The sequence below is a fragment of the Larimichthys crocea genome, chromosome X (genome assembly GCF_000972845.2).
Source record: "Larimichthys crocea isolate SSNF chromosome X, L_crocea_2.0, whole genome shotgun sequence".
In the NCBI taxonomy this organism is placed as follows: Eukaryota; Metazoa; Chordata; class Actinopteri; family Sciaenidae; genus Larimichthys; species Larimichthys crocea.
Genome location: NC_040020.1, coordinates 392,415 through 409,633, shown reverse-complemented (window position 1 = coordinate 409,633; position 17,219 = coordinate 392,415). Strand labels below are relative to the sequence as shown.

The window sequence follows — 17,219 nt, the reverse complement described above, 5'->3', positions numbered from 1 at the left end:
TATCCATCCATCCATCTATCCATCCATCTATCCATCCATCTATCCATCTATCCATCTATCCATCCATCTATCCATCCATTCATCCATCCATCCGTCCATCCATCTATCCATCCATCCATCCATCTATCTATCCATCCATCTGTCCATCTATCCATCCATCCATCCATCTATCTATCCATCCATCTGTCCATCTATCCATCTATCCATCCATCTATCCATCCATCCATCCATCCATCCATCCATCCATCCATCCATCCATCCATCCATCTATCCATCCATCTATCCATCCATCCATCTATCCATCCATCCGTCTATCCATCCATCCGTCCATCTATCCATCTATCCATCTATCCATCTATCCATCTATCCATCCATCCATCCTCTGGTCTGGCTGTTGAGTCCAGTTCTGTTGCCTGTTAACAGACTGGACCTTTAAAGTTTCCTCATGTTTATGTTTTGATGGGAGTCACGGACACGTTACATGTCTGCCAGTCGTTGCCTCTGGGAGTGATTGACAGGTACAGACGAGGAGCAGGGCGGGGTCAGAGCTGTCGGGTCTGTGAAGGTGAATCGAAGAAGCTGATTTTTTTTTTTATTTTTTTTTTTTACGTACCTGAAGCGAGCTGTGATCCACCGACTGTTGGAGTTACATCATTAAATACACACCCTGACCTGTGAATGAATAATAGAAGCAGCTTCAGACTCAGACGTTCATTCTGAAATCTCTCAGACATGATGTGACTTTGATTCTCACACACACACACACACACACACACACACACACACACACACACTGTCGGCATGTCGCCCTCTTGTTCTTTCAATGAGGTCACGAGCGAGGTCACCTCGCCACCTGAGTGCGCTGATAGGTGTGGAGCGGTCACGTGACCCGGCGCTATTGATTATTGATTAGAGTGTTTGGCTGATCGCGTGTGTGTGTGTGTGTGTTGGTGACAGACACGTCCTGTGTGTGCTGTAACACATTTGAAATGTGTCACAGCTGAGATTAAAACACAGAATCAGATCATCGACAACAACAGAAGGTCTGACACCGATCGTCTCGTTCACAAGCAGCCAGCAAATAATTCCTGTTTCTGTCGTCGTGATGTTCTTTGTCGACGACACACTCCTTCAAATAACTGAATTTATTCAAATATAATGATCAGAGAAATAAATCTTCAGCTCAGCTATCTCTCCATCATAAAGTCTGTAAATCACCTTAATAGTTTAACATTATCCCGGTCCGGTCCGAGGACACATGAGTCCATGTGTCCATCAGGGAACTCTAGAAATTGGACAACCTGTTGACGTCCAAGTCCTTCACAGAGACGACTGTAAACATTTTTATTCCTTGGCTTTTAACCCAGCATGAGACTTTGTTTCTGTTTTTGCTTTAACATTATTTTAACATTGTTTTATTGTTTATTATTGTTTTTATATTGTTCCTTGTTTTATATGTCTTATTTCATGTTCTATTTTATGTACAGCACTTTGTGTCAGCTGCGGCTGTCTTTAAAGGGCTTTATAAATAAAGTTGAGTTGAGTAAACAGACGCAGTGTGTCGTAAACTGACATATCCCACACGTCTTAATCTAGACGTGCTTCACGGTTTAAATATGCATGTGAGGAGTGATGAGAAACGTTGGAATCCACCCAAAGTTAAACTCGTATCTATCTTTCATATCTAAAAGTCGATGTTGTCCGCTCGCAGCCGTGAATCCATTTTTCTTCCTGTAGATCTGAACCACAGCTCAACCCGTCTCCGTTATTTTGTCTGGAGAGCTCGACATGATCTCGGCCTGATTCACTTATTCTCTCTGCAGACTTGACCTCGCTCTCACACTGGCCTGATTCCATTTCTGTCTGCGTCTTTCTGTGTACGTTTGGACAGAGGAAAAAAAAAAAAAGCCTCAAATTTAATTTCTGTCTCTCTGCAGTTTTAAACTTTAACTGCAGCTGATGGTGTTATTTCCTCTGAACACTCGGCTCTGTCCTGTTCTGTTTGTCTAAACTCTGACAAATTAAATTTCCTTCTCTGTATAAAAGCTTGGCTTAATTCCAGTTTGTTCTCTGCAGAGTCGAACATACGCTGCTTCTGTTTCCTCTGTGTCTGTTTTTCAGATCCATCTCTATTAAAACCGGCCTGATTCCATTCCTCTTTCTCTCCGTCTTTGTGTTTTAGATCCGACTGTACGCACGGCCAGATGCCATTTCCAGCGGCGCCGGGGACTACGCTCTGCACATCACCAAGAGGCTTCTGGGATTTTACCAGGACTACTTTAAAGTTCAGTACTCACTGCCCAAGTTAGGTAAGGCTGCTGACGTCTTCTTCTTGCTTTGAGGTGACTCGTGTCGTGTTGGTGCTCTCAGATTCAGGTAGAGGTTCCTCTGATGTGTGACGTCCTGTCAGCTTCCATTAAATAAAAAGCACTCTGTTAACTTCCGTCACCCCGCTGATCCAAATTATGAAAGAGAAACAGCTTCCCCTTCCCGGGCTGCCCATTACGGGGAAGTCAGCCAACTCTTTGTCCTTTGTACAGTCGCTGTTGGGTTCATCAGTTTGTCTCGTATCAGGCAAAGAAAACACCGTGTCCTGCTTTTTCTTCCTGCGTGTCCGCGGGGACGGACGCTGTGATGAGGGCTGCGAGCTGAACCTCAGAACCTCGTTTGTGTTCAGACATGAAACGCTGAAGCTCGTTTAGTTCGATGAAACAGGGAGTAAGATGTGTTAATACTCGGAGCTTGTACCGAAACTCAAAGCCAGCTCTGTCACTTCATCTCACTTCGGTTACCTAAATTTCAAACATATGTTCATAATTTATTCGTTGAAGATTCTTCGAAACTGATTTGTAGGAAAGCAACAACAGCTGACGACAGAGAGCTTCATGCACTCAACATGAGGCGTGAAGATGAAGCGCTGAAAGAAGTTGAAGTGTGACAGTTCAGATGGATGATAAAAGAAGAGGAAGTGTCAGTTTTCAGATTTTTATTTAGCTTACTCTTAAAAATGCAAATTTAGAAAGCACATAATTAGAATTAAACCTGAAAGAAGTTGAAGTGGCATCAAGAAAAGTTCAAATAAATATTATTTAATATAATTTTGAAAGAGCTAAAAGAAGATGAACCGTGTTTTTTTGTTTTATTATTTTGCTTATTCTCCTGAAATGTAATTGATGTGTCAGCACTAACTTCATTCGAAGGACTTGATGGAACTGAAGTTGCTGAGATAAGTTGAAGTTGCAGTTCCTGTAAAATGAAAGAGGTCGGCGTGACAGTCGAGATGGATATGATGATTTAAAAGGAGTTGAAGTGTCAGTGGTCGTTATTTTAAAATGTAATTGATGTGTCAGCACTAACTTCATTCGAAGGACTCGAAGTGAACTGAAGCTGTTGAAGGAAGTTGAAGTGGAAGATAAAACAGATTCACTGACACAGTTCAGGTTCACTTCAGGTGATGAAGAGGTTCAAGTTTCCGCTGAAGTGAAACTGCTGCAGGAGTCTGAAGCGCCACTTGACAATGAAATGAAGTGATGCGATGTTTCCTTGACCTGTCGGGTCATTTGTGAAGTTTCATGAAAAGAACATTTAAAAACGATAAGAACAAGTTCACAGCGGAAAGAAAAGTTTTAAAAGAAGCTGAAGTGCCATGACATAAAGACATAAAGACGTGTTTCATTTCTCTCTCTTCTTTGCAGTTCACATCTGATATAATTCATTCAAGGAAACAAATTGAAATGTTTGTATTGAGTGCAGAAGTTAAACACTGTCGACCTGAAGTTTAAGCTCTGCAATAGGTTGAAGTGGCAGCTGAAATCGAGGTAATTTGAAGGGGTAGTGTAAGTAAGTGTAACTGTATGAGGTACTTATCTACACTCTGTGTATTATACAGTAGACGGAGGTCGGCATACCTCCGGTTTGTTGAAGCTAAGCAATGTACTGCTGTAGAGACATTTACCTCGACCTCATCATGTTATTCCGCTGTCTCTCCAAAGCCGCCATTGACAAAAACAGTAAAGAACATGGGAGTTGCTGGTCTACCGTTGCCTCAATCCTCAGCAATCAAAGTCGCACAATGTCCCAAACACAGTAACGAGTCGAGGCAGCGATGGATCAAATCTCCAGTGTTCTACAGGGTTAAAGTTCAAGGCTTTCAAGAGAGCGCAGATCGATGTAAACTTTTATTTACAACACGAACAAATGTTGTAAGGAGGGTGTAGCACTTTGAGGCTTTTGTTGGACCTTTTTATTGAAGTTAAGCACTGAGAAACTCAACCCTCGGGTCCCTCAGCCCATCAGAAAGTCTTCTGGCTCTTTTTGGAGGCCCAGGATTGAAAACTTAAAAAGAAGTTGCTGCATTCAAACTGAAGGTCAAGCTCTTGAGTTGTTGAAAAGGGTTGTAGAAAAGTCCCTACAGCCAGAAAAAAAAAGAGTTATCTGTTGTTGCCTGGAAACTTTGGGATGGCATCTTTTATCCTGGTTCCTATTAGGCTTTATCGTATTAGTGTATTATGCAACATCGGGACACATTTCTCTGTCTGGCTACAGGCCGGTCCATGCTGTAAAACCTTCAGACTCTCAGCAGCAGTTCTACCAAGTAAAAAATGAACGGAGCATATTTGGTGTTTACGCTCCCTTCTTTCCTCTCCGAGTTAATGAATCGTGTCAGAGCAGTCGAATTTCATCTCCCCGTCCTTCTTCTTCCTCCGTCTTCATAATTGTTTGTGTTTTACACTTCTGTCCTGCCAGAATCAATTAGCCGTGTCACAGCGGTGCGTTTCCTCTTTCCTCTCCACGCCCCAAACCAGCTAATGTGATCGGCGTGGTTCATATTGTATATGTCAGACACTCCCCTCCTGTCCACACTCATTAGAAATTCACTTTCACTCAAAGCTTCCTTCCCATCTGCTCAGATTAGGTTTGACATTTACTTCCCCTCCCTGACCTTTACGCTGATATTAGGTGATTCCATTAGGACTCCCATGCTGAGGTAAAGGTGATGTCACATGCTGCGGTCGCGACAGGTGCCAAACCCAAGATGTCAGACCGTGGGACGAGTCTGATTTGAACTGGATCATCGTGACGTTTTAGCATCTTCCGAAGAGTTTGAGGAGCAGAACTGACCTAGATCATTTTGTAATGTTCTTTTTCTCAACATTTGTTCATCCCATTGGCGTCACACTTGGTGGATGTTTTGCTGAGGATCCAAGGAAGTTCCAAATTGGTTCACTTTGGCCAGATGGTGATGCTTTAACAATGAACTTTAAATTTTCTTTGTGAGTCCAGATGAAGCTATAGATATGAACTATGGTCATTTACATTTAGATCTTTGGACTAATCCAGGGGTCTTCAACCGGGGGTCCACGACTCCTAGGGGGTCCACAGAGGTACTGCAGGGGGTCCGCCAACTTCTGTCATAATAATTGACAATTTTCACCAAAATAATGGCAGAACATTGAGAAACTACAAACATGGGAGGCATTTGCACTTCAGTTGGATGAATCAGTGGACACGTCCAAAGACGCACAGCTGTTGTCATTTATTAACCAGTAATGATTATTAAAGTTATTATAGGCCAGGCTTAAAATGTGACACATTTTTTAATAAATGAATTAGATGTGGAGGTCTCTGTTCTCATCCAGAACAGAGGTTCTTGGATTAGAGCCCCTGCACTAATCCAAGAACCTTTGGATTCTGGATTTTTCATAGTGTTTTAGCTGGACCTTTAAAGTTTGTTCAAATGCTTTGGGCCTTAAATTACAAAAACTCTTGAATACTTTGTGTTCTTGGGCTGATCAGTTATTTCACAGTGCTGCAACAATAATTTTCATGTTTCCTCTGACCATCGTCACGTCTTCAGACGTCTTCAGGCCTGAACGAACTGCGTGGAAATAATTCAAGTACTTAACATATCACTGAGGCAATTATTAGCCCAACTTAGTTTATAATGCCGATTGTTGCAGAGTCCTAAAGATGCAAGCTGCAAGACTAATAGAGCTTCAAGCCTCAGCAGACCTGATGTGGCACAGGTGGTGGAGTGGGTTGTATTAGAGGGACTCTAGTTCAATTCCCGCCTCCCCCCGTCGGACCAGACAAGTGTCCTTGTACATGATGCTGAACCCCAAAGTGCTCCTGTTACTCAGCATCACTGTGATTGCTTCAGCTAGAAAGCATTTTATCCCTCCTGATGAGCAGCTGGCTCAAGTGTTATAAAAGAGCCTTGAGTGGTCGTCGGTAGACCCAATGTGGTGCACATGTGCAGATGTGATCTGAGCGGCCAAGACACATATGGTGACCATCGAAGAATAAAGGAATCTGTCTGCATGTATGACTGTGTGTATCTGTGTGTATCTGTGTGTATCTTCTGTCTGACTTTAGTGTTCAGCAGGACATTCATGGTTCCCAGATGATGGCCTGTTCTGACTTTGTGGTCCTCTTTCTTTCATCTAGCGCCAACATGAAGTTTGTGTTGTGTAATGTCGTCACAGCTACTTGGTGGATTTCCATCCATCCATCCTTCTGCTGCAGACATTTGTACCCCCCTCAGGATACATTTTAATCCCTTAATTCTGCATCAGGTCTGTTTTTATTCGTCTAATACTTCAGTTTCTGAATAAATTCTCATCAGGCTCAGCTGCACTTTGTGTTTAGCCAATGGGGTTCGGGCTAACCGGAGCATTTGGCTCGACTCAGAGCGACTAACATGTCTGCAGACTCTTAGTGATTAACCTGTAAAATATCTTGAACACACACGAGTCTTTATCTTGCTGGAGGAACATTGATTGATTGTGTGAACAGGCTGATATGGGTAGTGTTGTATATCAATGTCGAGATCGTTGCAAATTCGCGGTCACCAGATCACGTCTGTATGAAATCGAAGTGGTGTAAATGTCTTTACATTACAGAAGCTGCTGTTACTGTTCAGGATGCTTCAGACGCAGGAAGCAAAAATATCTTTGCTAAACCGTGCCCTTCAGTAGACCTGGCACACATAGATGTTGGACCCGTGCCAGAGTTGTGATCGATGACGCACCAGAATCAGCCCAAGTATGTTGGTCCGGTTCCAGGTGTCAACATTTTCCCAAAGCTTTGGCTGTGTGCTGCTAACTGGAGCTGATTTTCCCTCCAAATCAAGCCGTGCACACATCACGAAAACTGAGCCAAATGTGGGAACAATATATGGGCCAGGGCCATCTCACGTCCGGTCCTCCAGTGTATCAACACTGTGCTTGTTCCAGATATCATATATAGATATTCTCAACTCTGGGGTTCGAGATTTGCTCCAACCAGATCGCGACACAAATGGTTTGGGAGTCTCTGCGGTGCTTCTGTTGTATGATCATAATCTCTATTTATAGAGACCTTTTCAAAACCTAGTTTACAAAGTGGTTCACACGTGGCGTCAGCCAAGTATTAGACTCTACAACGAAGCAGATGAGGTTCAGTGACATAAAAATAAAGTTTAAGGTAAGCTCGGGATAAGAAGAGAGTTCAAAGATGCTCTGACTGAGCCTTATTTCCTCGGGCAGGTTCTCCCAGAGCCTCGGGGTCCTGACTGTAACTCTACCCCCCTCTGGTTTTAGGCCGTGACTCTGGAACAGCAAGAACTCAGGATATATAAGCCACAAGGCCACAGAGAGCCTTAAAAGTAGCAAATTAAAGCTTGTATTCAAACCCAAAGGAGAGCCGGTGTAACGGGGCTGAAGTCTGTAGACGATCAATAGAAGTTTGGTACAGACAGGAGAAGAGGGGGTTCCATAAATCAAGGTCTTGTTAGATTGTATATTTTAAATATTTAAACGTAACTGAACCCTAACGAACTCTTAACTGTATAAAACATGAAGATGATTTACTCGTCTTAATCGCCCAAGGAAGCAGGATACGGTGAGGATAGCTCACCTCAGATGAACATGGATTGAAGACAGACCTTCAGCTGTCGATTCTCATTGATTATGGTGCAAAAACTGCAGGCATCACGTAACCTGGGGGGCCCCGGGGCAGATCCTATGTGTACTCAGTAAACCACCAGGACCGGCCTAGTCTCTCGACTTCCAAGTCGTCAAACGTGGCAGCTTGTTCTGGGACGCTGTAGGTACCCCTCCAGCCTCCGGCGTCATTTTCTGGACGCGCCCGTCTGGCGTAACGTGCTGCCAGGATTCGATAAAGAAAGCTGATGGGGGGGAAAGATGTTTGGGTTTGCTTAACGTGCTGCCAATGTTGGTCCTGAACGGCGTCCAGACTTTCAAATAGATGGATGAAGTCAGCAGAGTAACACACTGATATTGTGCCAAATAGTCTCTAAATCCCAGAACGCCCTCCCCGCTCAGTGTTTTTTTGAAGTTTAGAAACTTGAATTAGCTCCAGATCCAAAGTGTGAACCGTGATAAATACATAAATGCAAAGTGAGCAAACTCTCTCTGCGTGAATTCTTCCTGTTTGATTTGATTTTCTGTTTTGAATTTAGGCAGCTATTTCCTGTTTTTGTCATTCGGCTGTGTGTGTGTGTGTGTGTGTGTGTGTGTGTGCGTGTGTGTGTGTGTGTCTGAATGCATTCTTCTGTTATAAATCTGCGTTTCAGCCCGTTCATCTGCATATATCCACACGACCGTGGAGTGTGTGTGTGCACATTCATACTGATGTTGACATCAGTCTTTACCACAGCTTGCCTCTTACCCCACCCCACTGCTGCCAGCTCTATCTCTGCATGTGTGTGTGTGTGTGTGTGTGTGTGTGTGTGTGTGTGTGGTCCCACAGCCTCAGGGCTCCATCTGTTGTCATGCAGGGCATCGAGCTCCCCCGAGAGCGAGCGAGAGAGAAATGATGAGCTGAGATACAAATTTAAAGGGACAGAGGGAAAGCTGCACTGTACCGGCGGACAGAGATACAGATCATATCAATAAACAATTACAGTCACAATAGTTTTTTTTTTTTTTTGTCCCGACGTCCGACCGCCTGTCCACATGTGTCAACATCTGCCCTCAGTGATGATTGCATTGACCTCCTCTCTTTAAATCCACAGTATAAGTGAAAGAGGTCGTTTGGCTGCGTTGTGCTCGGAGCGTATCCAGATGTAAATAACATCTGTGTAGTGTGACTACAGGTGAACTCTTCTCCTCTGCCATTATGTCCATAGAGCAGGGCTGGGCAGTCTGTTCCACAAAGGGCTGGCGTGGCTGCAGGAAACCTGCAGCCACGCCAGCCATAGAGGCTGCTGAGCCTAGTTACATTTCCAGCTCGTCCAGCTCCTGTTCTGGCACAACACTGGTCCAAAACGCCTGTGGTACAAACGCTAACACTCCCCCGGTGGTCTGAGCTCACAGTCCGGGCAGCCCGGCTAATAAACTGAGCTAACAGCAGCTACAGTTTGCAGTAGTTTTTATTTGAGTTGATGGGCAGCAGCCACAGGGATTTTTTTTTTTGCATAAAATAGATCCAGTTTTACCAAAATCAGTGAAACAGCGCGTTAGCTTCCACCTTCAACGTACTCTTGAGTTTTCTCGCCTCTGCCATGAGGCTGCTGAGCTCGGTTACATTGCCGGCTTACCAGGCTCCGGTTCTAGCACAACACCAGGACCCAAGATCTGGTGTTGTGCTAGAATGATTTGAGGACCGACTATACTGAGCTAACTAACATGAGCTAACAGCAGCTAACAGACTGAGCTAACATGAGCTAACAGCAGCTAACAAACTGACCTAACATGAGTTAACAGCAGCTAACGGACTGAGCTAACATGAGCTAACAGCAGCTAACGGACTGAGCTAACATGAGCTAACAGCAGCTAACAAACTGACATAACATGAGTTAACAGCAGCTAACGGACTGAGCTAACATGAGCTAACAGCAGCTAACAGACTGAGCTAACATGAGCTAACAGCAGCTACAGCTGTCAGCAGTTTACTTCACTGTCCATCATAAACTCTGTAAATCACAGAGAGTTGAGGCGGAGCAGCCGGAGGACATCAGAGGGAAAACCAGAAAACATTTCCTCCATAAAATATGATCCAGTTTCACCAGAATCAGTGAAATAGTTGCTGCTGTGTGACTTAGTGCCGTAAAGCGTTACGTACTTCTCAAAGTTACATAGAGTGAGAACAGACGTACGAATGACAAAGACACCGTTCAGCTGATCACAGGTCAGTGTGGGTCACCTGATCACAGGTCAGTGTGGGTCAGCATGAATTAAACTCTGTTAGTTTATGATAGAAAAGTTACATAACGCTGCTTCAGGAGCAGCTTCCGTCTGCTCGGAGAACTCATCCGGCTGTGACTCGGCTGCATTTGAACTCTGGCGTACAGTCGCTGCTCAAACATCCGGCCGACGTTTCCTGTCGAAACTTTTTCTCATCTCAGACTCCCGTGGATTATAAAAAGAGGAACAACATCTCCTTCCTGTCCCCACGAAGAGTAAAGAAGGACAGCTCAGAACTAAACGAGCAGATGAGTCTAAAATCGGCAGCTTAGGAAACGACGGATGCAGCGGAGCATACAAATTCTTCCCTTTTTCATTCCTTCCCTCGCTCCCTTCTTTCCCTCCTTTATTACTTTTTTTTTTTTAAGAACAGATACTCCTTCGCTTTCTGCAGGAACTCTGTCCCGGCCTGGGATTTGGGTTTTACCTTCTCGTTCTTTTCAATCCCGAAGTCGAGATAACCAAAAGAGTGATAACGGGCCTCTCCGGGCTTCCATAGGAATTCATTTGACTGTTCCAGCCGAGCAGAAATCTTGCGGTGGCGGCCGAGGGAGGCTCAGGTGATCCGAGTGTCAGGAGATTTCCGAATATCTGAGCACGTCTGAACATGTGTGTGCGAACACGCCAAGTGGACTAATGTGTTCTGTTGAGTTCTGGCTCCATCTGTGATCCACGGAGACACACACACAGCACCGCCTGAGGTCCAACACACACACTGAAACACACACACACACACACACACACACACACACACACACACACACACACACACCTACATTCCTCCACTTGTGCATCTTTTCATCTTTCTTTCTTTCCTCTTTGTCTCTCGTTCTTTCTCTCATGCCGTCGCCACGGGCCGACACACCACAACAGATGGACTGAACTGAAACACACACACATGCGCACACATGAAAACACACACACACACACACACACACACACACACACAGCGCTGCAGGCCAGTCAGCTGTCTGCCTCCTGCTGCCTGAGTGAAGCTCCGAGCTGAAGTCTCTTCGCTTCATTTGGACCTGTTTTAAAATCAGCATTCAATAAAGTGACTTTACAAAGTTTCCTCACACAGAACAGAACTGTGTTTAAAATTCCAGCAGGGATCCGAACACATCACACGTCAGACATCGATGCATTTCAAATGATGCTGCAGACGTTTACAATATTTCTGTCTGCTGCATCTTTTCAGATTTCAATATTTCACTTAGAGTCAAATCAGATGAATTTATGCAGAAAAACAGCACGACGATTCGTTTCCTCGACTCACTGAAAACAAGTTCACTGCGTTCTGTTGCTGTCGGTTAACTCGGTTTTCAATGAGCAGCAAAACCAGCAACAAAACCAGCAACAAAACCAGCAACCAAGGAGCCTCTAAAGACAGAGGGTATAACAAAGTCCTCTCGTGTGTCCTCTGTGAATTAGAAGATATGTCTTAAAGAGATTTGCACCATCTCACAGAATACCCATGATGCTTGTTTCACAGACGGGACTGAAGCTTCTAAGACTTCTGGACTTGTTTATGGATTAGAACCAAATCTGAACTTAAAATATTAAAATATTATTCATTGAACCATGGAACTGAAAACATCTTTTTTAATGTCAGGCTCATTTAAAAGTCGAGGTCAGTCTAGTTTCTAATACTTGTTTGGACTAGATGATAGATCTGAACATTTAGCAGCTGACGACACTTTTCTTGGGGCGGTGGAGACCAAAACGGAGCTAAAAGCCTGAACGTTGGACTTACAAACGCAAACACGACATCCAATGAATGTTCATGATGATCCACCAGATGTGTAAACAAGCAACTGTTTGTTCACTGTAATGAGTATTTTAATGGGTTGTTCCACAGAAACATGCATTTATATTGATTTAGGGTTAATGCAAATTAAAATAGAGTTTTAATGTTTTTTTCTTTATGAAAAACAACCAAAGAGCGTCAGTAGGTCCCTAAACTGTTAAAGTATATTGGAGAGAGAAGCAGTTCATCATCCCTGTTTGCACTTTTAATGGAGACAAACACGTCTGACCATCAGCTGATATGTTTAACAAAGAATAAATACACAAATAAAACTCTTAATGAAACCTCCATCAACGCTACATCGGCTCCTCCACAATCCTCCACACTCATCTTATAGCTTCACAGTCTTTACAGTGTTCGTCTCAGCAGCTTGTGTTCCAGCACTTTATCTGTTGTAAAGATATTTTTAAGTTGAACCAGCTGTCTGCGGCTCCTGGAGGATTTGCTGCTTCTTGTGGATGATTTTGATATCTTCTTCTTTTCCCACTTGGGCATGCATATGTGATACTTTCTAAACCTTGGGTTTATTATGAGAACTAGATAACATGTCTTGGAGAACGTGTCCCATTTATTCCTCTAGAAGTTGCTCTCTGGGTGCGTAAACTAAAGAAAGTCTCTTCCTAAAGGTTCAGTCTGACACTGTTGGACAACAAAGCAGCAAACTGGCATTAAAAGTAGAAGGTGAAGCTTGTTTGTAATGTACCCATAGATGGGTTACTTTGATATTAGAGAAACCAGGCTGTAAACATGTTTATTTCTCCTGTGAAGTTGGACATTTGGACATGGGGACTTATGGAGACTGAAATATTCTGGAGCCAGCCTCAGGTGGACGTTAGAGGAACTGCAGTTGTTGGTGCTTCCATGTTGGTCAATGAGGTACTGCCTGATGGTATTAAAAACCCATTTCAGTCCATTGAACACATCGATCATTCGTATGTTTCCATCCGTTTTTACCGGAAACGAGTGCATCATTCGTATGTTTCCATCCGTTTTTACCGGAAACGAGTGCAACTATCTCAACTAATTGGCTGAAAATTAGCAAATATGATTTACAGAAATATGTGCCAGGATTTATTGGAAGTTACATATCAATTGGAAAAACACTTTAGCACAAATGACTTTCGTATCAGATCGAGCTGCTCTTGGTGCTTTTCTGTCCTTTAAAGATGCTCCATGGACGTTCGGCTGTTTCTGTGCTGCCGGCACAAAGCAGGCAGAAAATGAATGAAGATGTTATCACTGTTATCTACTTCAAAAGTCTTTTAGCAGCAATTTCTTTCTATGACCTCACCACTGAAAGGTAATTTGGTGGTTGGTCCGCGGTTCAGAGGACAGGATGGATGAACGGCGGGTCTCTTTAGGACACAGTCTCTGTTTCAAAGCAGTTTGGGAAACAGCCAGAGGTGAGGAATTTATTTCCAGCAGTGAGCAAAGCCGAGCCAAAACCATCCAGGACCTCTGAGACGAGTTTTAAAGGGATTATTTCCAAAGAGCTGGAGGACGACAGTCACAGATGAGACCCAGTGTCTCAGATCCTGAGGAGATACCGAGGTGAATTGATTTGAGAGAGGAGAGCGGAAAGCCTCTTCAGCATCACGTTCAGGGTTAACAAGCTGATCGCTGCAGTTCAACCAAAACAAAGAAGTGTCTTGAATTGTTTGTGGATGTGCTTAAATTCCTTTTTCTCTGACTAGCTGTGTGGCCTCAAATGCTGATGGGAGTTGGAGTTGTTATTAAAACGGATTAACCGTTGGTGTATCTTGTGTTTGGGAGGTTGGGTTGGATGGATGGGTCAGACAAACACATTCGTTCACGTTCACCCAAAAGACTAATGTTCGCATCCAACCAAGTCCCAGCCAACATCGAGCTCTTTTTTAACATTACCATAGTTCTGTTAGGCAGCTAATTTACTCACGTTACGTAATTATTTAAACACTAACCAAGTCAGAAAAAATTTAAATGTTTCCCTAATTTTGAAAGTCGAGCCGGTTTTTGCATTTTAATTATCGCTACCTTGACAAAACCCAAAAGGGGGTACCTACAGAGTCTTATGTTGCTTCCACACCAGGATAATGCCGTTACAACAGCTGCTCGTTTGGGGGCAGTAATCGATGGGCAGGAAGAAATCTCAGCTCATCGATTGGCTTTCTGATCTTTGGTTCTCTGGATAGTCCGTCTGCTTTCCCACTGTAAACGAACCACACCAGAGTTCACACGAGAGTTCAGATCGAGCTTTAACACCAGCCCAAATAAACCGGAATATCTGAGGAAAGGAACTCTGGTCCGTTAAAGTTGGGTTTGATTACACTGAGTGACGTCTTTTTGAACGTGGCATAGTAATTCTGACTGGAGCAAAGCAGGAAGTCATCGTTTCCTAACCGTAAACCTGACCGAGCTCCTGTAACCCAAACATGTTCTTCTTGTTTTAACTCAGTCCATGATCTTTACTTCACCAAAGCCTGGTCACATCAGAACACGATTGTAAGTCTTGACATCTCTTGATCTGCAAATCACCAAATCAGTGTTCATAATCTGTCTTGGAACACAGACAGAAAAACTTCCAGGAACTCTTGAAAAACGGACTGAAGGCTCATCAGTACGTGTCAAAGACCCGGTTCAGGAGATGGAAGAACTACGACTGAACCCTTCTGGTATCAAGTTGACGCTCAGTCCTGATTGGTTGATTGATGGGTCAGTGTTTCCTCAGCGAGGCAAAGCTTCAGGAGGTATTAAGGCTGCACACAGGTGATGTGCATCAGGTATCATTCTTTTAAACTTGTCAGGAGTCCACCAGCCGAACAGCTTTCACGCTGTTTCGTTGAGTTTCTGAACGTGTGAACTTCGACTCTTTGAGACTCTTTAAGCTTCTGCTCTTCTTCACAGCACCGTGGCTGCAGTGTTAGCAAAGACTCATGATCTTAATCTTCTGTGCATGTGTGTGGCTATTAGTGTCAACGTCAACAGGAAAACAGAGCTCATTATGCAACGCACGCACACTCTCGCTGTATCTTTGAAAAGCACCAATTAAAGACATTTAATCACTGTACTGCCTGCACCAGTTACACTCAGTTTATCTGGGGGGAGGGAGGTGGATAGAGACTCAGAGTTAAAGTGACTGTTCACCAGCTGCAGAGAGCTGCAGCCTCAGAGCTGAAATAAAGTGTCCAAAGTATAAATTTAATTTAAAAAAGCTGCTTTAAGATTCAGCATCACCAGCTACTCCCTGCTTCTTAATGCTAAGCTAGGCTAATCGTGTCCTTATTGTCCAAACAAGAACTTTTCAAAGACATCAGACCAAATCAGCTCTGTCATGTCTTTATCTATTGGACGGTTGCCATAAAATTTGGTTAAGACGTTCATGTTCCTCTCAGGATGAACTGTAATGATCCTCTGACTTTTCATGTAACACCATCAGTGTCCAATAAACCGTGCAAAACGCAATCAAAATCCCATCAGCCTCAGTCCTTCGGGACAAACGCTATTAACAAGCTCAAACTGTTATTCTAAGTGTCATTATGAAAAGGATCCACACAGAGATGGACTCTTTGTTTAACCACAAACCGTCCTTGTATATATATCGCTATCACGCACCACTGGACTCCAAAGGTCAATGGTGAGGAGTTCAGAAAGTGTTCAGGAGCCTCTGATGTCTTATGCTGTATTATTTATTGACGCTTGGCCAAGGAGAATTAGAGACACTCTCAAAGTTCATCAGAAGTGCCTGAGTCGGTCTCACATTCTGCCCAACTCATCCTGGTGGATCGACTTTAAACCCCAAGATAACAGCACAAATACTACACGCCCAGAATGAGTCACAGAGAATGTCTTTACCCATGGAGGTGTTATTGTCAGCATGTTCTAGTCTGGAGACACAGATGTCTGTTTACGCAGATTGGACCGTCAACAACAAGCTATCTATTATGTCTATGAAGGCAGCAACAGGTCTCTGTGACCCTGGACACCACAGCGTTGAGATAGACTGGCACCTACTGTTCCCAACCAAAGCCAAACAACTAATACTGCTGAGGACCTCAAGGCCCACACGGGACCTCAAGGCCCACACGGGACCTCGTTAACCCCAGGAGAGAAAACTCCAGAACAATTACGACACGACTCAGTGAGGTAAAAGGAAGTCAAAGGAACCAGATATTTTACAAAAGGAGGTGAGGTAAACTATAAGGGAACAAAGGGCGAGCAGATCTCTATAAAACTGAGGCTGTTCTATCTATATGGATCCAAAAGGACAAAGAGAAACCTCACTATAAAAACAGCACCCCTAAAACTGAAATATCTCTACGTATACGTGAATCAGTAAATGTATCCCAGTCTCTGTAGCAAACGAAAAAACCCTCCACAGACGACACGAGTTAGCAACAGTTTAACGTTTACAACCAGTCGCACAACGAGGCGAGCTCCAAACACAAAAACACAAGCCAAGTTTAAATGAGGTTGCGTCTCCAGATTCTGTCCCGCGGACTCCGGATCCGGATTCACCGAGCCTCCAGGAAATGGTGACATATGGTCACACCTCAGAGGGCAAAACGCCGGCAGCCGTAACAACTATCTTTGTTCGTCTTTATGACGACTTGCCAACTCTTGCTTGGTCGCAATGAACGCTTAATATGACGACTTGCCAACTCTTGCTTGGTCGCAATGAACGCTTAATTTAAGACGTGAAAATATTTTTTAAACAAGCTGCACGGCTCTGATCTTTAGGTATTATTCTGAGTGACAACGTAACGGAAAGGATCCCGTTACATAATCAGCAGTTTTGTCTTCAGCCAGGACTGAAACAGTTTGTCTGCTGCTCTAAACCTCATAAGTGTCCTTTAACCTTGATGTGTTTCCAATATGAAGTTTAGTGTGTGAACCTCTTTAAAGCACCGCGCTTTGTTCGGGTTTTCAAACTCGACCCTTCACGGACGAGCAGACGCACACTAACATGTTCTAAAAGTTTAGTTTTAAACCCCATGAAGCCTCATTACTGCCGAGACGGACGGATCCACTCAGACCAGCGATCAATGCTCCGATCGATCGGCGTTTTCCTCCGGTGAACGGGCGTCTGTTACTTACAGCACATGTTTGAGAAAACTCATCTGCTTCCTGTCTCGCTCGCTCCTCATTGTCTGCTCTTTCTTTCTTTCTTTCTTTCTTTCTTTCTCTCTGGTTGTCTTTAATTTTGACAGCAGGAGAGCAGCTCACACACACACACACACACATACATA

At 43.8% G+C, this 17,219-nt stretch overlaps 1 protein-coding gene across 1 annotated transcript in view; it reads left to right on the top strand.

Annotated features, from left to right (window-relative positions):
- LOC104931506 (thyrotropin-releasing hormone-degrading ectoenzyme) overlaps positions 1-17,219 on the top strand; it is a 175,634-nt gene that overhangs the window by 43,777 nt on the left and 114,638 nt on the right. Inside the window, exon 4 of the mRNA XM_027283348.1 lies at positions 2,183-2,309. Coding sequence (XP_027139149.1) covers positions 2,183-2,309 — 127 coding nt within the window. The remainder of the gene's footprint in view (positions 1-2,182; positions 2,310-17,219) is intronic.